Source organism: Triturus cristatus, chromosome 7 (genome assembly GCF_964204655.1).
Source record: "Triturus cristatus chromosome 7, aTriCri1.1, whole genome shotgun sequence".
Lineage (NCBI taxonomy): Eukaryota > Metazoa > Chordata > Amphibia > Caudata > Salamandridae > Triturus > Triturus cristatus.
In genome coordinates this window covers 636,457,053-636,479,961 of record NC_140590.1, presented here as the reverse complement: position 1 = coordinate 636,479,961, position 22,909 = coordinate 636,457,053, and the positions used below count along the sequence as shown (strand labels likewise).

The window sequence follows — 22,909 nt, the reverse complement described above, 5'->3', positions numbered from 1 at the left end:
TTTTGCACCATGGCAATTGTCAGAAATTACACAATCTGGGGATGAGAGCTTTCGGAAGATGTCACATGGCATTCCCAGTAGTACACCTGGAAACCTGCGCCTGGTACACCTTTCTAGTAATACAATTGGAAATGTTTATAAATTTAGTACATGTGTACCCCTGGACAGGCACACTCTTACCAGTGCGGATTTGTACGTTTTTCATGAATTGTCATTGTCCACTAAAACCTGTAGCCAAGCATTTTCGTACCTACCGCCGAGACTTTAGAATCCGCTACCTGAATTAGTCAGTCCTAATCCTCTCCCCTTCAGAAAAGATCGTAAGACCCTGTCAACTATTCAGAGTGATAATTGGTTGCTCTTGACTCCTCATTGGTCAAGTGCGACTTGTAACTTTTGCTAATTGTAAAGCTGTGGTCAGGCTAATGCCATATACCCATCTTTAATAATTAAATAAATACCTATATTGTGAAGTACCAGAAGGCACTGGTGTGAAATGGTAAATAGTCACAAGAACTGTGGCTCACATTTTGACACTGCCATTCCCCATTGATCTAATTTTACTTCCGGGATAGATTTTACTTAATGTTGCTTTGGGAATGACCTTTGAGTCAATCTGCCTGGGCTTGTTTCGCCTCCTTCACCAGCACTAAACTAAATCTATATTAGTTTAGCTTGTTTCAAGCGTGGCCCTTCTTCCTTGGTTTGCAGTAATATAGCAGGAAGGTTACACCTGTGTCTCGTGCAAGTTGCTCATTGAGTGCCATGCCAGAGACTTCTGTGGTGGTGGGACGACATATATTACAGTGTTGGCATTAGCAACTTTGTAGTTGAAGTTCTACCACACTTTCCGTACACAAAGAGTTTTTCAGTGCTAATTTTGGCACCATTTGACTGTTCTGCGCAAAATATTTCACGCTATTAGCGAAAGTGGCCTTGATTTGGCAAGCCAATTTGTATTTAGATTCATGCAGGGGGAAAAAGTTGAAGGGGGTGCCAAAAATATACATTTCCCATAGGAAATGTTGCTCTTGGTTACAGTAAATTAACGAATTTCTGTCAAACTTAGCTTATTAGTAGAACTTCATTCAGAAAGTGTATTTTTATTTGATTTACGTCCATTCAGTTTTGAGATATTAGCATTGAAAAATGTCAGGCGAGCTTCGAATATGCCATTTAAACCCCTGAGTTCTGTCCATCACATTTGAATTTTTTAAGAAATTTGATTGACTGATGACGCTGTAGACAAGTACCCATGAACAATAAAATATGAAGAATGTAATTGATAGATACTATCGATGTGAATTTGTGAAAAATTAACAAGCAAGCGGCCATCATTTTATCATCAGAAATGGCCGCCATTTTCACATACTCCAATTTCTGTGAATTCATGAGTGTCAGATGCACTAAAAAACAGAAGGCTCATATGAGGTACTAGTGAAAGCAGGAAGAATTGACAGAGAGTGGGCCCGGTGTCGAACACTGGCTCCGCATGCCTGAAAGCCACGTGCAGCATGAGTTGGACGTCCATGGTTAATTGGATGCAGCCATGCAAGTAAAAGGTTGGATACAGCATAGCTTCAAATAAACATTAAAAATTCACTGAAAAGTTAAAGATTGGTTATGATTCAGAGAACAAAAACACTGTAAATTGCCATTATGGTATGCAGTGCACACCATACACCAAAGCTGATACCTTGCCATGCTCAGTGCACACCTATCCTGAAGAGTGTGTGTGTGTATATATATATATATATATATATATATATATATATATATATATATATATATATTCCACAGAAAAGAAGCACCCAAATTGGAGGCCCACAACAACGTGTCAGTTTCAATTTATTCCGCCAGGCGGCACAGTCAAAACCACCTTCGTAAGCACAAGCAAATTCAGCCATGTAACTCCTACGCGTTTCGAGCGTCTCTCGCTCTTCATCATAGAAATGGCGTATCTGGAAAGGCGGCAAAACAGGTAGGTTTAAATATTTACATAGTCCCGCCTCTGTGCATATCAGCATATTGCATTGTGGTCTTAGCAGTTCTTTAGTAGTTCCTGTCGCCCATTTTCCTAATAAAAATAAAAATAAAAAAACCACAGTGGGTCGCTCCGTGCCCCAGGGGGATTTACCATGCTGTTCTTCTCCTGGGGGAATGACACCCAGTTCCATTGACGCTGCTGTAGTAACCACGTCAGACCCGCTCTTCTGCGGCCAGGGGCTCTCCGCGACCTGGGCAGGCCGCAATAGATTCCACAGAAAAGAAGCACCCAAATTTGAGGCCCACAACAGCGTGTCAGTTTCAATTTATTCCGCCAGGCAGCACAGTCAAAACCACCTTCGTAAGCACAAGCAAATTCAGCCATGTAACTCCTACGCGTTTCGAGCGTCTCTCGCTCTTCATCATGGAAATGGCGTATCTGGAAAGGCGGCAAAACAGGTAGGTTTAAATATATATATACTGTGTGTGTTACGTACCATAACAGCAAATTTCAGTGTTTTAAAAAAAACTATAATTAATCTTTCGTTTTTTCGCGTTTTATGTACATACATATATATATATATATGCGAACTACATAGATGTTTGCACAAATTTTGTACGTATTTGAGAGAGTGATCGTATCTCTCTCTCATTTTCAGCGTTGTCTGATCTCACAATAAAGTGTTCCTGTTCTTTAGCTTTTCTACACTTGCAGGTGAAGAAGAGTTTTCGTATACATGAACTGCTGTCTTTTCATATCACATAAAGAACAGTTAATGGGCTGCACTGAAAAACAAGGCAGTATTTCACCTTTATGGCTCTGCTGCTAAATAGAACATTCCACCCTTCAGGTCTACTGCTCTCACTGCAAAGCCCTTCCAGTGAAATATTTGTAGACCCTACATTAGCCTCTTATATATATTTTTTTTTTTAAAATCAATGCGTGTGTGTGCAGATATATCTATTTGCGCTTGAAATATTTTAATGAAGTATAGTGGATTATCTGTAAAGAGTACTAGTAGTGTTGTGTGTGTGTGCGCTCTAGTTTCATTATGGGGATGGATGTAGCAGTCCAAGACTATCTTTGTGGGCTCCAAATCTCAGACTTGTCCCCATTAATACAGAACCTTTACTTTTCTCTAGTTAGGTCCAGCTTGACATCACTACTATCATCATACCTTATGTGAGCAACAGAAAAAAGCTTTCAGAAGTGCCACTGAGAGAAGGGCTTAAACGGTGCACAAATGTTGGTAACAACCTTTGCTTGAGCTGATGTGGTGTGCTTATAATGATAAAGGGTGCTTTTATTGCACTTTTTGGCTTGTGGGAAAGGTATGCTCAATACAGCAGGACTGAGTTGGTTATGGAGGCAAGCCAGTAATCAAGGCTGGTGGCCTGAACATTTTATCATGAAAGGTTATGATAAAGGTAATAATCCTGACATGTCTTTTGTGAAAAGAATATGTTAAAGTCAATACACATTTGAGGGTGAATTGTTATTACTCTCTGTGAAAGCCTGCAGAGAGGTATTTTGTTATATGAAAAACACAGATTACCATAGTCGGCAAGGTTGTTGGTAACACCCTCGGACAAACCGTGGGGCTAGGTTTGCACAGTGATCATCCTTTTAGGCCCTCTTAGGAGAGATAGTATTTTAGTTTGCCAACTGTAATTTTGTATACATGTATAATTTTATAACTGTATGCCTGACTGTTGCGTTGTGGAAAAGCATATGCTGATTGCAGTAGGCCTGGGTTGGTTATGATGACAAGCTAATGAGAACAGCTATGGGCCTGATTGGTTCCCTGGGAAAAGTCCAATGCCATAGAGCTATCCTGTTTATTATGAAAAGGTGTGACTGCGGCAGTAAGTATGGCTCGTTTATTGGGGGTAAGCATTTTTTAAAGCCAATAGTGTTACAGGCTGTAGACATCTCTCACAGATTAATAGAGCAGACAAGAGTTTTGGTGTTGGCCACTCATTCTGACAAACCCCTGCAAGTAGGTTTTCACTGTGATGATTCTTGTTAGGCCTTCATGAAAGGGGTTGTATGTTGTTTTGCCAACTGTACTTTTGTGTATACTTGTAGCTTAAGCGCACTTCAATTTTTATTTATTTGTAAAGTTTTATATAGTGCGAACATGATCCGTGAGGGTATCCGAGTGCTTTACAAGTGGGTGAAGTAAGAAACAAGTAGGAGACAAGAGAACAGTTTTTTTTTTTTTTTGTCCTCATCTCACCTTTAAACCTAGGCAGATTTTACAAGCCGAAAATTAAGAACCTGGGCGCCCTTCGACTCACTGCCTTAGTCGCTGCCCCCTTGGGCTTCCCCACGCTGTTGAGGATAGGTGTAATCATTGAACCAGGATTCGGCCTTCATGGCACTAGCGATTAATCAGTTGCAAGCGACCTCCCCACGCTAATAGGGGGGACCAGATGTTTCCGTCTACTTCTGTCTTGTCTTCCTGATTCAAACAAGCCATATTCAGCGCGGCTTTTACCCAGTCTTCTCTATTGGGAGGAGTCGGATCCTTCCACCTTAGGCATATCTCTCTCCTAGCCAAAATAATTAGATATAATAGTAATCCCTTTTCTAATTGGGACAGTGCTTCCTTTATAGAGTCGTTTGAACCAAAGAGTACAAGGTTGACATCAACTTCCAATTCTATATCAAAAATGAGAGTCAAAATATCCCCCACATTCCTCCAAAATGAACACAATTCTTTACATTCAAAAAACATATGTGTATCATCTGCTTTGTCATATTTACATCTGGGGCAATGTGGAGTCGGGACCGGGGCAAACCTAGCAATTCTAGCGGGGGTATAATAAAGCCTGTTCAGCACAAAAAAATGATTTTTTTTCAGCCTAGCAGGCCTTATGTATCTATAGAGTAACTTAAAGGAAGATTCATAACGTGCTTCAAAGGGGTGCACTTGAAGGAGAGGGCTCCACACCGATGCTTGGGACGGGATCTCTCTATCCTCCGCCTCAAGCAGATTTATATACCATTGGGATATTTCTTTTTTCCTTACATGAGGGTCCTGAAATAGATGTTCCATGTCCCAATTCCCTTTGATTTCACTCACTTCTGCCTCATACCATGATCTTAACTGAAGGTATTTGAACCTCGAAAGGGTGGAGCCAATCTTGGCCTCTAGCAGCTCCCATGAGAGTACCCCCTCTGAGTCCACCAGGTCGGACCATCTCCCCAAACCCGCCTTTCTTATAGGGATAGCAAGGCCGTCCTTCAGACACTCTGGGGTCCCTGGTGAATCCCAAATTGGTGCAAAGTGGGAGTAATAGCCTATACCCAGAGTTCGCCTTATTTTATACCAGTTTGATAAAGCAGTTTTTAAAACTTTAAGGCGTACACGTTTAAAGAATCTGGGGGCCCCGAATTTATACAGAAACCCACTTTGTCCAAAGTCCCCCTCAGCTGAAATCATTTCCACCAATAGCCTGCCCCATCTAGATTCTACCGGGGTTGTTAATAGCATCCTAGTGCCCTTGAACTGGAATGCAACTAGATACCAATTAATATCTGGTAGGGCCAGGCCACCCTTCAGAAGCTTTCTTCTTAGTTTTTTCCACGAAAGTCTTGCACTCTTCTGCGCCCATATGAAGCTTCCTATTTTGCCCTGAATTTTACTGATACTTTTTGGTGGAAAAGTGAGGGGGATCGTATTGAAGAGGTAAGTCAATTTTGGAAGAACTGACATCTTTACTAGGTTTACTCTTCCATATATCGTCATAGGAAGGTTCTTCCACCTAGCAAAGAGATAATCTATGTCTTTTTCAATTTTGGCTATATTTAGGAGAGGTATTTTCTTCAGGTCTTTCACTATTTTAATTCCGAGATATTTAAACTCCCCACTCTCAGAGCCTAAGCTATATGTAGTATTCCAACACATAATTTCTGTTTTATCCGGATTTGCTGAGTATCCTGACAATGCACCGAACTCTTGCAGCAATATCTCAATCCGGGGAATCGCTATATTGGGGTCACTAGTGTAAATAATAATATCAGCGGCGTAGAGTGCAATTTTACTTTCATAATCCTGTGATACAAATGGACTTATATCTTTGTCGTTCCTAATTATTTGCGCCAAAGGTTCAATATATATATTGAACAGGAGAGGGGACAAAGGACATCCCTGCCTTGTTCCTCTCCTTATTTCAAAGCTGGGGATCAGGGAACCATTTAGTAGAATTTTCGCCGATGCCCCAGCATAACAATTTTTTAAAGTCTGGATAAATATCGGGCCTATACCTGCTGTCTCTAACGCTCCCCATAGGAAGTTCCAACATACTCGATCAAAGGCCTTAGCGGCATCTAAGGCCACTACCGCCAAGGGGTCACCTCTGATCTCTGCCAAATCTATATTCCCAATCAGAATTTGGGTTTGCTCCTGGATAAATCTCCCGACCATAAAACCCTTCTGATCTATATTTATTAGATTTGGTGCCAGTTTTGCCAATCTCTCTGCTAAAATGCCCACAAAGATTTTATAGTCGGCATTCAGCAGAGAGATTGGACGATAAGAATCTGCCGCCAGAGGATTCTTTCCTGGTTTCAATATTAAAACTATTATGGCTTCTTTCCATGATCTGGGGACCACCCCGGAGGTACTATAAACTGCATTAAAGAGTGTATGGAGAATTGGGAGGAGTTCTTCTACTAACAATTTATAGACCTCATTAGGGAGAGAATCGAGACCTGCCGCTTTCTTATTTTTTGCCCTCTTGATTTGGGCTCTTATCTCGTCAATAGAGATAGGTGCTTCTAAGCGGCCTTTGGCGGCTTCTGTTAACATAGGTAAGGACCTATCCTTTAACCATGCGCAGATTGATTCAGCGGAGGGAGTAATGTCTTCACTATACAACTTTGAGAAAAGAGACCGAAGACATTCCTGCATTTCTACTTGTGTGCTAGATTTAGTACCACTACTGTCTATAATAAGTTCATTTATATCGTTTTTTACCCGATCTAATCTAGCTTTCCAGGCCAGTAGTGCTCCGGCTCTTTCCCCATATTCAAAATTCTCCATATTCCGTACACGCCACTGGGCCTTACATTTCTCATCTAAAAAAATCCTGAGATTCTGTCGAGCGTCCTCAAGTTCTTTCTCTAACTTATCCATATCCCTAATCCTCTCAGGGTTAATACAGTTCCTTTCTTTTTCAAGGGCAGATATTCTTAGCTCTAATGACTGTAATTCCCGGATTTTATTTTTATTTTTGATTCCAATTTGACTACCCAGCACCCCTCTCAGATATGCTTTATATGCCTCCCAAACCTGGTCAATTGGGGCAGAATCAATATTAAAAACAAAAAATTCAGTTGTAGCCTCTTTAGCTGCCTGGATGATCCCTGGATCTGAGAGAAATACTCTATTCAGGGTCCACCTTGATTGCGGGCGTGTGTTACTCATGGAATATTGCAAAAGTAAGGGTGCATGGTCTGAAAGATGACTCGGAAGGATGGAGATATTAAGGACCCTGTCCAGGGCCTCCTTATTTATCAGTACATAATCTATCCTGGCCGAATGACGATACTTTTTACTATAAAAGGTAAAACCCTGAACACTCCCCATCTTGGATCTCCAAACATCCACCATATTGATATTTAATAGGAGGCTTTTCATAACCCTTCGAGATCTTGGAGTGCCGATAGTATGACTCTGATTAGACCTATCCTTAACCGGGTCCAACCGCACATTAAAGTCACCTCCGACGATCAAAGGAGGGGGTACTGAAATAAGATTATCCTGTAGTTTGACCAGAAAAGAGGGATCATCCACGTTGGGACCATAAAAGGAAGAACAAGTCAATTTTTCCCCTCCGAAGTCCAACTGGGCTATAATCCATCTTCCTGTTTGATCTGTTAAGACTGATTTTATTTCACAGGACATTCCCCTTTTAACCAAGATTGCTACCCCGCGGCAGTTCACTGATTGTTGGGAGTGGCAGAAAGATTGTATCCATGGGAGTTTGGAAAAAATACTCTTAGACTCTTCTTGGTTGAGATGAGTTTCCTGTAGTAAACAGACCTGGACTGGTAGCATCTCTAAGTACTTAAAAATCAATCTTTGCCTCCTCGGACATCTTAAACCATTTATATTCCATGAGATGACTTGAATCTTACTACCTCCCTTTTCTTTTATCATTCCGGAGTTGACCGACCAACTCGGGAGGAACATGGCGGCCGCTGTTTGAACGGCCGCGGGCGCTCCTCTCCGGGCTCCGTGCTACCGGTGCTAATGGCTGATCCTGAGGTGAAAGCGAGGTGCTAATGCTACCCTGTTTGTCCATGAATTATGGTCTGTCTCCAGAATCCTTTTCTGTACTCACCGAAGCCCTCCTCAACAACGAAGATATCGGCGGCAGCAGTCCCAGCACGGACAGATTTTCTCCGACTTCCTGATTCCTGCGGTTGGTTCAGCTGTTGTGGAGGCTGGATCGTGCACGGAATTCCGGCGGGGGAGGGGCGAACTCGGAGCTGCTGAACGCCCAAGCTGGAGGTGGGGGAATGCCGCGGAGATTCTGAGAGTGAGAGCTGTGCCTTCTGTGGTAACACCTAGGTTGATTTTCTCGTTGGTGGGAGGATTATCCCTGAGTACGGGGGAGACTGTTTCGGACTCAGTCAGGGGTGAGCCATTACTCGCTAATACTATTGCTAATACTATCGCCTATAAAAATCACACGTCGAGGAATACAGAGGGGGTAATATTGGTTCAGTTTCCCCCCGAATGTATGGAGAATAGGATCCCTGTGCAGGAGGGTGCTTCCCCCCCTAAACTAACCAGATATTCATTAAGGGCCAGGGCGGCACATCTGGACTCCAACAAATTAATTACTCACTCAATTTTTACGCAGCAGATACCCCCCCCTGTGGCCGAGATAAGTATTTCGGATAGGAAAGGGAAGCAGTTTAAGCAGGAAAGACCCTCAGAGGCCTCAGAGATATCCGCTTATTTTCCAAAACCCCAACGGGGCAAGTTGAAATTAAAAGAAAAGAAGCCTGCGGGTATCAAGATAAGAACCACCCCCTCTTTAAAATCTTACTACCAGGTCATGTCTCAAGCTTCTGCAAAAGCGAATCCCCGACCTCAGACACAAATTTGTAGTGGCTCCAAAAAGTATCATCATTAGAGTCCACTATATTACATCCACCTACTAGCTCTCCTTCCCCCCTTCCCACGAAAGAGAAGAAAGGGCAAAGATTAGAGGCTATCAACTCTGAGCAGAACAGTATGAATAGTGAAAATACTTTATCGGCGTCAGGAGACTCAGTAAACTCAGATGCACATTTAGAAGTACATCCTGCTATTACCTTGGACAACAGATACTCCATTTTGAATTCGCAGAATGAGGAAGAGCAGGTACAGGGAACGCAGTTAGCTAATGGTCGGGAAGGAGAGCAAGGAATGGATAATCAAGAACTATTAGAGGCATTAACGGAGAGTCAAAATAAGGAAAAGCCAAAAGGGCAATCTGAGGATACGGGCTGTTCTACTACCCAGTCTCCTAAAGGGTCTCCTCCTCTCCATATGGATATCAAGACCGGTCCAGTTACAAGCACGCATTCGTTGGCCGACATCCTTTTAGCACTGAAGGATGAAATGGCAAATAGGTTCACAGTCTCAGAGGCTAACCAAGCGGATTTGGCGAATAGATTCTTGATCTCTGAGGCGAATCAGGCTGCTATCCAGTCATCTTGCGAGTTGCTGGCCCAGAAATTGGAACTTGCAACCGCAAGGATAGATGTAATTGAGGAGGAGATCCCAAAGATCAAGAACACAATGGAGGCCACGGCAGCAAAACTGGAGAAAATATCCATCCAGAATAAAGATCTCAAAGACGATCTGGAGAGGTTAGAAAACCACTCAAGGAGAAATAATTTGAAAATTTTGAATGTGCCTGAGGCAATGGAAGGAGATGATATCAAGAACTTTTTGATCTCCCTATTGAAGCGCACCGTTTTGAAAGACCATACTGGTATAGATTTAAGTTATGAAATCCAGAGAGTGCACAGGGATCCATTTAAAAGAAATCCCGGTCGGTTAAAACCCCGGAAAATTTTGGTTAACTTCTTATCTTACTCTGTGAAAGAACTGATCCTATCCGCCGCTTTAAAAGAAGGTGCCATCCCCTCGCCATTCTCAGAACAAGCCCCCTTCTCCTTCTTTATAAGATCTGATATTTCCCATATAACAGCGGAAAGACAATGGGAATTGGGAAAAAGACTCCCAGAACTGAATGGATTGGGGGCTAAGGCCCAATTGAGGTTTCCAGCTACACTGAGGGTGATGTGGAACAACCATATGCATATGATACGTTCATCACAAGAAGTTGACACCTTAATTGCAAAAATTCAGCAGGACAAACAGGGAGGTTTGTGAGGTCCGTGAGGTCCCTCAGTTAAGTCAACCTGCTAAGTTAATCAAATAGGTAGCCCGGAGAGGAAATTAGCCCGAATAGGCATTTGCCTTTTGGAAGGTAGGGTTCCTCAGGGAGTAAGGGAGGTAGGGGGTCACGAAGGGTGGAAGGGGAGGGTCCTGGGAGGTGGTGGGAAGAGGGGAGCACCGGGTGGCAGGAAAAACAGGAAAAATGAAAAAAAGGAAAAAAATGAAAAATCCTCAATTCACCGAGTATATAGAATAAATTGTAAATGCTGTCTGTTAAGTAATGAATCAACTCCGGAATGAGACAAGAGAACAGTGGCATATATATACAAGAGATGTACATTTAGAGAGGAATAACAAGTTGAGGAAAACATGACCTCCAATGGAATCAGCAGGATAGAAGTCGTGAACAGCAAATGATTATTATAAATCAGAAATTCTGTACATTGGATAAAATAGGTGCAATGTGGATAACTGCAGTGGGTTAGCAGGGCCAGTGGAAAATCGTGCACCTTCTATGCACTGATCTGAAAACGCGCACATTTCAGGGATCTCAGGCTTCACTATTAATTGGAAAGTCGCCCAAGCTTTCGCGCAGAACTTAAAACATTCTCTTCTCATCTATGATTTATTTTTACAGGAGTATGGCAACGTGCCAGTGCATTAAACCACCAGTTTGTTGTTATCCCCACTAAGTGCACTTAACTAACCTCAAGCTACTGCTCAAGCAAGACATGGCGAGAGAGATCGGAAATTAATTTAAAAAGTACATGAATACTCATGACAAAAACACTGTAAAGCTCCTTAAAGCATTTTGACCAGAAAAGGTAAAATATGATGGGGCAATATATTTTTTCCAAGATACTGGCACTACTGAAACTAGGGCCAGATGTACAATAATGTTGTTTGCTGGCACAGGAGAGATACGATAGAATTGCAAGCTATGTGAAATCCCACGCCTGTTTTTTATGACAAAGCTGTTTCGGCCCACTATACATATCTATGCAATTCGCACACAGCTGGTTTGACGCCGAGCACGCTGCTAACCCTAGGGTAATGTGCCCTTCATTATTACTGCACAACTGTTCTACTGATCTCTAAGAGTAACAGTGCTAAACATGGCAGCAATACTGCAGCAGGAAAAAAAGGGGCGGGATCACTGTCCCAACCATGGTGTACACCAGGGGCGGCGGCTTTCACCGATGCCACTTGGGCCATGAAGGTAGTCTTAGAAACGGAAAGTGTTTTGAGCCCTCTTTACCAGTGTAGTCTCCAAGCCTTTATAAGTGGTTCGTTAAAGTGTCAAGTTAATAGTAAAGATTATGTGGTCCTTATTGGTTTATTGGAAAACGTTTTGTCAGATTCCATAGATTTGATCTGTTTATTATGGAAAGTTAGACGAAAGCAAGTAGGCCTGACTTAATTGCTATGAAAAACATGTGTTAAAGTCAAAAGGCGCTAAAAGCTGTATTTGTTATTATGCTGTGCTAAAGCCTATAGGCAGGTATTTTGTTATAGGATATTTACCCCGGATTGCCGTGGTAGGCAAGAATATTGGTGTTGGTGAGCCACTTGAACAAACCATGGGTATAGAAGACTTGCACTTTCATAATCCTTATTCAAACGTCTTGGAATATATTTTATATTGATTGACAACCATAATTGTGTACATACTTGTAATTTTATTCTGGCATGTTCGATGGAGCCTGTAGGAAAGCTTCTGCTCAATACAGTAGGTATGAGTTAGTTATGATGATATTCCAATGATAAAGGTGATAGGCCTGATCGGTTCATCAGGAAAAGTTATTTTAGATGCAGTGGGTCTCATCTATTTGCTCTGGAAAGTTATGACAAAGACAATAGTCCTGATTTTTTTAATATGAAACATTTATATATAGATTAAATCCAGTAGGGTGGATTGATTTTGCACTGTGTTAAAGCCTGCAGATTGGAATTCTGTGTAATGAAATTTCACAGATTACCTTTGTGGGCAAGGTTTTTTGTGTGAATGACCGCCATTGACAAGCTCTAAGGGTAGTTTAGCACTGTAATCATTCTTGCTAGAATCTCTTAGGAAGGCCTGATAGGGTTAGTTATTTGCCATGATCTAATAATAGAAATAAATTCATTGCAAAATACATACTTTCATACGTATCTATAAATATTTATGCATATAGATACATAGAGTAGCTTTGGGTCAGCCACGTTTTGCTATTGGTCTGTATGAGTGACCTTGACACGCGTCTTCCATTCATGTCAGCATACAGCATGTGGCAATGGGTCCAGCCCTCTTTAGCCATTTTCTCATTTTATGGGTCCACATGAATTCATTTCCTTCTCCCTTTTTTATTGTCATCTTGAGGGCAGACTGCACCTGCACAGACAATTTTAATAGGTTGCTTGCTTGCCGCTCATTTCTCTACATTGTGCCACATCCTTGGCACCCACTGCCTCTAAAACAGGTGACCATCATGGAATGATATTGTTTATAGTGTATCATTATTTTACTATTCCAAGATTGCCAACCTGGCTCTAAATCAGGCAACAATGCAGGAACTTTAAAACAATAAAACATTATGTACAATACCATTGCAGATGGGCCACCTGCTGCCATGTTTAATTTTGTTATTGAAAGGATATGCCCACCCTGTTTAGGCAGCATATTTTCTTTTTTCTACTTTTCTACTTTTCATTTATCTTTCTTATGTTGTTGAGTTTGTGTGCTAAATGAGTGCCTAAACCCAACAGTGACATAGGGAGAAAGCCACACCTTTTGGCACTGCCAGGGCTTGTTTTTTTACTTTCATGGTGCTCCTAGTAGACTTGGACATGTTATAGTAAATTAACGTGTAATTGAAATCAATGTCGGAGCCCCACATCGAAGTATAGACATGGCTGTGTGTCTGTGCACGCGTGTGTGGACAGGTGTAAGCAATTTAACCGTTCAACTCCATTACAACACTTGAAAGCACCTCTTACTGTGTATTCCCATGATGAGTACATTTATCAGTAGCAATGCTTAATTTAAGACAGTGGTTTCCGGTACTCGGCACCGGCACTTATGACAGTCTGCCACATGATGGCTCTGTCAGTCGAATTTAGAGATGAGCACAACTGTTTAATAATTCAATACACAATAAAAAGGACTAACACCTGCCACCCAGGCCATTTTTTATAGCTTTCGGGGACTGGATTTTTTCACACTTTTAAGTGTGTGATGATTAGTTGTGCATGTGTGCTGGCATTGGAAGCTCTGGCAGGGGGAATGGGTGGTGCAAGCTGCGGTGGCCTCCTGACAAGGGCCCTGGCACGTATGTGTTTTACAAAGCACTGATCAGCAGGTAGCGAGGAATGCCCGCTCACACTGAGGCCAATGGTCAGAAGACCTCTGGGTAGAATTGCATTTGATTTCTAAAGAGTGATTAATGACTGTGTGATGTATCCAGTTTCTCACGCGCCCCTCTCCTTTTTTACAGGATCCCAAAAATTTCAAGTCCGAGAAGACGGGCCGGGGATTGCTGAAGGAGGGCTGGCGGGACTATCACCAGCCAATCATGTGCTCCTACAAGCTGGTGACGGTGAAATTCGAGGTCTGGGGACTGCAGACGCGAGTAGAACAGTTTGTACACAAGGTCAGTGAATGGAAACGCTATCTTTAGAAAGACTAAACCTGGGTTGTAACTCTAGCATCCACGACGTCACGCGGTCATCTAGGCGCCTGGTGGGGACCCCCGTGCTTCCCATCGCCAAAGAAGTACAACTTGCCGTAGTGCATCCAAGGGTGAAAGGTCAAACTACAGCCGTTCACTTATTTAAATGATTTACTTTTTATGTGGCGCGATACGGACCACCTGAAGCGGCTTCAGAAGGTTTCCCAGTTTAGGAATCCGATCAGAGGACCGTAGGGGGAGGGGGGGGGGGGGGGGGTAAACGCACAGCAGAAGCAGCTCTGCTCACCACTGTTTGTAGTGCAGTGGCGTGAGTGTGGACGCTAAGAGCAGCGGCGACGGGGCTCTGGGGGCAGTGGGGCCAGGGAAGGAAGCCACAGTGCAACTGAGGAGTGAGCGCGTTCAAAGGCGGCCTGCGCAAGGAGCGCTCTCCTGGTGCACATCCGTCCAAGGTGCTTAGAATGAATGCCCTTGTGCATGTTGGAATCAGTTAGCTCGGTGTTCCTGTGTTTGTGGTCATTGCAACGTGTTTCTTTTGGAACCAATTTCCTACCTCCCCTATAATGGATATCGCTGATCGCTATTCTAAAGGAACAGTGACTTGTGTAAATCACTTCTGTTCTTTCAGGGCAGATCGTGTGGACGAGTGTGCACTGCCTGATGCACCAGAATCGTAGTCTTTGCAAACATGCATGCACATGGAGGGCCTCCATGCATGCTCTCCCGCATGTGCCTGATGTTTCAGTTACCTTTGTGTTTTTCCGATGCCACAATTTCACTTTTCTATATACACCTGCACCCTTTCCAGTATTCCAGCATCTGAACCCTAATACTCCCCCATCCCAATACACGATTCTTACTTTTCACCGTGCAAAAGTATCTTAAGGAACCAATGGCGTGTCAGTCCTCCTCTGTTCTCGGGCTACTTGAAAACCTGCCTCCACAAGTGGAGGGTCCCAGCCTTCCCAGACAGAGTTCCTTATTTTCTTTCGATAGTTAAGCAGTTAGCTCCCTGGTTTCCGCGTGGTTGGTGCATGGCAGCGTTAGAGAAGTCATGGTAATACGTTTTCCCTTGGAGCTGTTACCCTGCCTGATCACGGTTTATATTGTGGAAGAGAATGAGTACCTTGATTGGTCCAAGGACTGGCCTGCAGGGTTGATTGGCTCTACTTTACATTTGAATGTGCCTGCTCATTTAAAGAGTCAAGTTCTCATTAATTGAGAGTAACAGTCAAAATCTAAAACTTAACCGAAACCAATCTAAGGCCAAACTTAATGGTTTCACGCTTAAGCACTGAAGATAAATGGAATCTTATATAATAGACACATATTTAGACAGTGCACGGAAAATTCTACTGCGCCTATAGACCAAGTCCACCTCCAACACTAACATTGTACCCTATACAAGGCTGCTGTTGGGTCGAACTTTGTGTGAGGAAGAGTGGACCAGGTGAATGGAGGAAGATAAAATGATGGTCAAGGTGAGAGAACACACAACGAACAGGTGGCCAGTGAAGAACAAATTCACTGAAGAGATGTGGATGTGTGTCGGAAGAACCTGCTTGTGACGTTGCGCTGATTCATCACCAGGGGTTATTAGTGTCAAGGGATGCGAGCAAGATTGTCGGAACTAGCAGACGATGGCACATGAGGATTCAGGCGGAGAAAAACAGGGAGTGGGAAGACTTGTGGTGGCCAGGGCTGGGTAAGTCAGTTGAACACTTTGGGATTGTTCTGCATGTATGTTGAGTGACAAAACAGAGGTAACATCCCCGTCACCTGTGACACTTTTAGAAGTACCATGAATGTGATGTATGTAGTGCTGACAGAGAAAGAAGCTGAAGTTTGCAACACATTTGGTGTTAGTGTTTCTCAAGACTAAACTGATTATGGCAAAGGAGTGCAACATACTGGCAGAAGCCCATCGCACCAAGATATTTGAAAACAGATTTTATTGCATTTGGTTCACATAACACTTGCTAAAGCTTTTCACATTTCAAGTATCAAACATTTCTTCCGTAGTATACATTACATTACTCTCTCATTCGTCCATGGCAATATCTGTTCAGAGTAAGTTGTTCAACAGGTTCAAGCAGTTCTAACTCTCAACCCCCCCTCCCTAAACGAGTTGCTTAGTGTAGTTGTATGTGTCAGCGGTGTGTGCTACACTTTCGTCTGTCTGTGCTGTCCTTACTTTGAGCGATGCTTGGTAAGTGGGCGGGGGTGGGGGAAAGCGGGGGCTTTCGAATCTCTCGCCATGGCTTAGAGCCTTTCCATCTCTTGTATCTCTAGTGTCCCTATTTCGTTGTCCCTGTTCTGTGGTGGCGAATCCGGCTGGTCCATCGCACCAAGATATCACAATGATTGTGAACAAATAGTGGATTTCCATTCCCTCATTATTGTGGGTGCATACAGGAGGGACTTCCTGTATGTTGAGGTTCATTGAAGAAGGGATATGTGTTGGTAATGGCTGGACTCTGTAGAATTCAAGCCCTGCAGATACAAAAACTAGAGACAGAAATTAAGATGGTGGAACAAGAATATAGATTGACCCCGTTAATGGGGAACGCACATTATGGGGCAGCTCAGGGTGCTATTCACTGCTAGAGGTGATCTGTGCCTCCTGCATCATCAAAGGCAAACTGTGATACAGCGAATAGGTTGAGTATCCAACGGTTTCAACAATTAAGGCAAAGAATGGATAAGGGAACGTGTGCATAATCCTAACAGATACAGGAGAGCAAGTGCTTGTGGAAGAAAGAAGAGGCATTCAGGAAATAATATATGTGTACATTCAGTATAGTGTTTCTTGCAAACAGATCAAACTTCATAAAAATGAGCAAGCTAACCTCCCTAGCCTGCCTGACTACCAAGCAGAAAGTTTAAAAGTCCCAGTATCATCTGATTACATTTCCACATTAATAACACCCCTCGACCTTTCTAAGGCCCTGGGATGTGATGGTTTCATGGGGCTCTTCTATAATACATAGGAACTTTACTAATCCCTAATTTGATGAAACCATTCAGTCACATGCCACAAACAGTAAAACTCTCACCATCTATGACTGAGGCCCAAGCAGTGCTCAGTCTGTAAAAAACAAAATAAGTGCCAGGGCCCTCATCATGAGGCCACTGCAGCTTGCGCCACTAATTGTCCCTGCCAGCATTGCCAAGGACAGTCCCATCACAACTACTAACCATCATACTTCTACAATTGTGACAAGCTACAAAAATGGCTTGAGTGGCAGGCACCATTCATTTTTCTGTATATTGAATTGAATAACTGTTAATGTGATAATCTCTAAATGAAATAGCGCCACCATGTGGCAAACTGACATAAGAGCCGTTGTTAGCCATTATTGTCAATAACGTGATGGTACCGAGCACCAGAAACCACCAGCTCAAATTAAGCACTGATCACAAGTGACGTGGATACTCATCCCACGGAAAGACCCTATGAAATGTGCCACCTACCGGCTGATAGCTCTCCTATATAGTGACACGAAGATTTATAGAAAGCTACAACCAACAGACTGGAACATCTGATACCTGGTGTGGTACCCCTGGACCAGTCCAAGTTTTTAATAGATAGGCAAGTCCATGATAATATGAAAAATGTGATACACTTGATTGAGAATGTGGGGGTTAAAAATATAGTTGATTTTGGTGTCATTGGACACAAAGAGGCTTTTGAAGCGTTTCCTGGACCATTCCAGGGTATTCACTAGTTGGCCTTCCCCCACGACTGGGCAGAATGATAATGACCAGCTATCAACCCCACAGCCAGAGTCAAACTCCGTGATCATACCTTGAGAGCGATGAGTTTAGGGACAGGAACTAAATAGTGCTGTTCCCTATCTCCATTACTATTCGTCCTGCATATCGAACCATTTGCAAGCTATAAACGCCAATCCAGGAAAAACATAGTCTTACAATTTGAGGCCGAGGAACATTAATGATCCCTGTTCACTGATGATGCATTATTGACCCCAGGCGATCCACATATGTCACTACCGGCTTTGATCTAACAACTAGAGATCTTCCAGAACAAGCAGGATCCAAAATTAAAATCTAACACTCCCCGAACAAGCAGTTATGTTAATAACTGCTTGTTCGGGGAGTGTACCCCTTTTAATGGCACACGTCGTGCTCTATGAAATACTAGCGAATAAAGGTAAGTCCCATCAGGAGCAGACATATTCAAAGCTAACTACACTGCACGCTTCATAGGTGCATGTTGTGTCCTATCCCTATCTCCCAGATAGGCAGGGTTAATGCCCTCAAAATGTCCATCCTTCCTCTGACGATCAAGGTTGAACCTGGCTTTCTGAATCTCTGCAAAGAGTAATAAGTCGATTTATATGGCGCTGTTCCCAGAGCAATAAGTCGATTTATATGGCGCTGTTCCCCGCCTAGAATCCCTTCAAGGATCCTGAAAAGGACAAAATCGGAGTGGCTGGCTGTACTGGACCTCTTCTTGTACTATCAGGCAGCACAACTGAGGGTATTGATGGAACGGGCCAGAAATGAATCAGATAAGAGCTGACTCCACATTGAGTCAACGCTGTTTTGGGAGATGCATTTGGGATAAAGCCTGGATATGTAAACCACTACGCCCAGCAAACGCCCACCTAAGCACACCAGTATGCACTACACTAGAAGGCTGGGACAAAAAAGCTGTTAAACTAAAAATCACAACCTTCCCATCACCATTTACCCCAAATCAAATCAATCTGAACTTCACCCCGGCTCTGTATGTGGCCCCTTTGCTACCTGATGGGAAAGAGTGTGTAAAACCGTAGCACTTATGTTTCATAACGGTACAATCAAATCCTTCATGCTATGGAAATTAGATTTTAGAGTGAATGACAGAACTTCTTCTTTAAGTCCAATAAAGGCAATCGGTAATGCACTCATAATTAGAGATGCAGCAACAAGAGACAAGACTACATTTGAGGAACTCTTCACCTCACTACAACCACTAAGGGGTCATATCTAAATATACAAGTTCCTATTGGGTGTAGACACATACTCCAGAACTCATACCAACGCAGGTGGACAGAGAGGCTTTTATAGACTGACTGATGACAAAGAGTATGAGCTGCTGTGGAACACCATACATAAGAGCACAATGTGTATAGGGAAGTGCATTCTAGTGATGTATAACTGGTCTCTACACCTCGGCTTAACAATATGTTCCCAGAAATCAGCCCCAAATGCTGCAAAAATGTGTCTGGAGGGGTGAGGCACTAAACACATGGAGATCGTGCCCATCACTCTAACCATTTTGGAGTGAGATGTTTTTGCAAAATTAAGCACATTTTTGGGGTTCCCTAACCATTTGACCCAATGGTGGTTTTACTGGGGCTGTACCTCCAAGTGAGATGGATCACTAGTACAGACCACTCTTTGATATGGCAATGCTTAGGCGCAGCAAAGATGGTGATAGCCGTGTGGTGGAAAAAGAAAGACCCCCATCTCATTATGGTATACACAACTCTGAACATTTGGGCCCAGGAAATATTAGCAGCTGATGTGAGCAAAGATCATTCAATGTTCGATGCATTCTGGAAGCCCCCACTGGAATATATGTAGTTGGAACATCCAACACTGGCTTTGGCACCTCTCCTGAAGACTCCCTAACTAATCGAGGGACACATGGGACTTCAGTGGAATGAATGGGTAGCCTTCCTTCCCGCCCCCCTCTGACTGAGTTAGACGAAGGGGAATAGTTAGTTCAAAACTCTGTTGTCAGAAAGCGGGAGATTTAGGAGTGGGTAGGGGATTGGGAGGCTGTGGTGTTGGGATAGTTTACACTAAATTAATTGTTTTCTCTAAGGCGCAACGGAGCGCTGGGTCTACTTATTCGCTTTCCTGTCCGGACATCTTCAATGGGGGAGGGGACGGGAGGGGTGGGGTCAGGGAGGGGGGCAGGGAAGTTTCTTTTGATGTTATTTTGATGCTATCTGATGTAATGTGATAGCCACTGGCCTATGACTTAGGCCTCATTTTCCATCTTGTATGTTGATAACTCAATAAAAAGATTTCAAACTAAATTAATTGTTTTCTTCTCTAACAGGCAGAATTAATGTGATGATGCAACATTTCCAACGTGCATTATATTGACACGCCTGTATTGAATTTGATGGAAGCTTAATAAAAATACGTGTAAAAAAATATTGAGAGTAAAGCATTGATAGTAAATGAACTATAACCATTAACTCAATCAACTCAACAGAAAGCATTGTATTTTAAATTATAATTTACGGTAATTTTCCTTTTCTTATTTTTTTTTATAAAGCACACCTTCCAAACTTCACTATTTTATCTCCACCCTACCGCTCCATTCGGTTCACTCTTCTTAGTCCTTTGATTGTGAAAACCTTAAATTTATGGCATAAGAGGTCAGACCCCATTTACAACCTCTGACTACTCCAACAATGCCTCCCTGCCCATTTCCTTCTACCCTGCCCCCTCTGTACACAGTTTTAAGCCAATTTCAAGGTGCTATGCTATCTTTTTTATTCTGTATTTAGTATTTTTATTCTTATGGTTTACTTGTTAAATCATGAATCTATGAATCCCTAGGGTCGGTCCGTATGGCAATCAAGCAGTGCCCGAGGGGCTAGTCTGATAGATCAGTGTGTGGAGGTTTGTGGGCCTGTTTCATGGTCTGGTAGGGCCGGTTTTTACTGGTAACTGCTCTGATATTACCACAGACATTGCCTACAGCATGTACAAATGCATGCAGTCTCCCATACAATGCAAAATACCCTTTATAAGTTCAAAACTGCCCTATTTGCAAATATGGTCAACTTTCTTTTAGTTATCTGGTTCGCTGTTGGGGAGGCACTTATTTTGGTGTCCAGGCCTATTTTGTGCCCCAGTGCGACCCTCTGTGTCCTCTATTTTCGGTACCACCATTACATTTTTCACTTACACTATATGATGTAATATGTGTTTCTGATGAATACATCTTTCTGCATATTCATCACCTTAGGAATTATCCTTCCATGGGTCAAACCTTTCCCCATAAATATCACTCCGGGCCCCTGGTGGAGCAGTGTGACTTCAGACATGACTAACTCTGTCCATGGCTATGTCTGAGTTTATTAAGCGCCAACCGGCATTCTAACATCAGTTCCCTTTGTTCTGCTCCTCATTATATGAGTCCTGAATTCTCTCACCAACAAAATCCCTCAGTATTTAGACAGCAATTAGATCAAATGTCTCCTCCAGAACAGTCAGACTTCAAGACTGTAAATGTTGAAAGAAAACTAAATGTCTCTTTCAGAGTCACGTGACAACAGCATGTGATGCCTTGGGCCAGAGTATGGCACAGTGGTCTGCAGTTCTTCTTGTGCTTTCAAGCACCAAGAAGCCACCCAGAAGCAAGAGGAACTCTGTTTCACTAAAGAAAAGGGCCTACTTTGAGTTTAAGAGAGATTTCACACGTTGCATACCTCGTATGAACAAAGAACCAATGTTCAGTAGACCAATAAGGCTCACCAAGTGAAGGTTGAACACCTCCTGGTAGCCTTCAGGAATGGAAGATGATACGGTTCTTTGTGGCATCTGTCCCAAGTTTCTGGCACGAAGATTCTCTCTCTCTCTCTCTCTCTTATCCTGGACTTAGCTTTTATAACAGCTGATCATTGTTGAATTTTTCACAATAAACAATTGTCAGAAAAAGTAATTTCATGTATAATTAATATAGAATGCCATAACAATAAACAAGAATGAAAGTTAATAGCTTCCATGAAACTGTATTCATTACTTAAAGTCATACGAAATAACATGAATAAATGCAAGCAGACCTGAATATCAGGTTGCAATGAAGTCATAAATAAATGCATGGCAACATTTATATCTAAATAATCAACAAGAAGGAGGATAGCTTAAAGGAAATAAGGCATAATATTCATAATGGGAATGAGGGGTGGGACTGCTGTGGTGAGCAAGTTTCTTGATGACACCTGCCTCTGATTACTCATTCAGGTGGGCTTAAGACAGCCAGGTGCATACGTCTTGTGTCTCTTTGTGCCTCAGTAATGAGTGCTGTGAGAAGCATCACTCTACACAAAGCCTGTGTCTGGAGAGTAGAGTCAGCAGGACACTTCCTATACAATTTAAGAGAGTGGATTCACAGCCTTGTCTAGAAATTGTGTATACAAGTGGTACCCAAACCACCACACTTTTGTTCAAGTTCCAGGTATCTAATGACCAGGAAAGGAAGTGCACCACAGTGTGCTCAAAGGACTTTTCAACACGGACTGGTGTCTGCCCAACCGCTAGTCTACCCAAGGTGAGGGGGCAACATCTAAAGCCTGTTGGAGGAGCTGTGGATCTGTCTTGAACCATGTAGAAGCCTTCTTGCTGACAGAGGGAAGGAGTCTGCTTTGCTCTGCTGGGGAAGAGACTGTCCTTAAAGAACGGCCCACCATGGCCTCAGTGACTGTGAGATATCTACAGAGAGATGACAAGATAGCGAGGTTGGTAAGACTTGTGTAACAAGTGGGCTCCTCTGGTCTCTCATCCCGGTTTCTGGCGAGAACCCCGACTGCTGTGATCACTGTAAGACCTGTTGGGGCTGCAATGGTGTGATCCTTGCTGGGCCAGTCGGGACGGCTCCAACTGCGTGATCATCATAGCCCCACACAGAGGTTGCAACGGCATGATCATTGTAGGCCCAGAACGGGGGCTGCAGTTGCCATGGTCTTCATAGTTCCAAACGGGGATGCAACTACCATGGTTGTCGTAGGCCTGGATAGGGGACAGGACATCCCTATCTAGTCCCCCTCTCTTAATTCATCACACCTAAGGTATGTTATGTTATTGTTACTTCTA

The 22,909-nt window shown here is 43.0% G+C and overlaps 1 protein-coding gene across 1 annotated transcript in view; it reads left to right on the top strand.

Annotated features, from left to right (window-relative positions):
- The window catches only part of PITPNC1 (phosphatidylinositol transfer protein cytoplasmic 1), a 1,057,002-nt gene that overhangs the window by 1,015,803 nt on the left and 18,290 nt on the right, over window positions 1–22,909 (top strand). Inside the window, exon 7 of the mRNA XM_085617264.1 lies at window positions 13,871–14,026. Within this exon, the coding sequence (XP_085473390.1) occupies window positions 13,871–14,026 (156 nt within the window). The remainder of the gene's footprint in view (window positions 1–13,870; window positions 14,027–22,909) is intronic.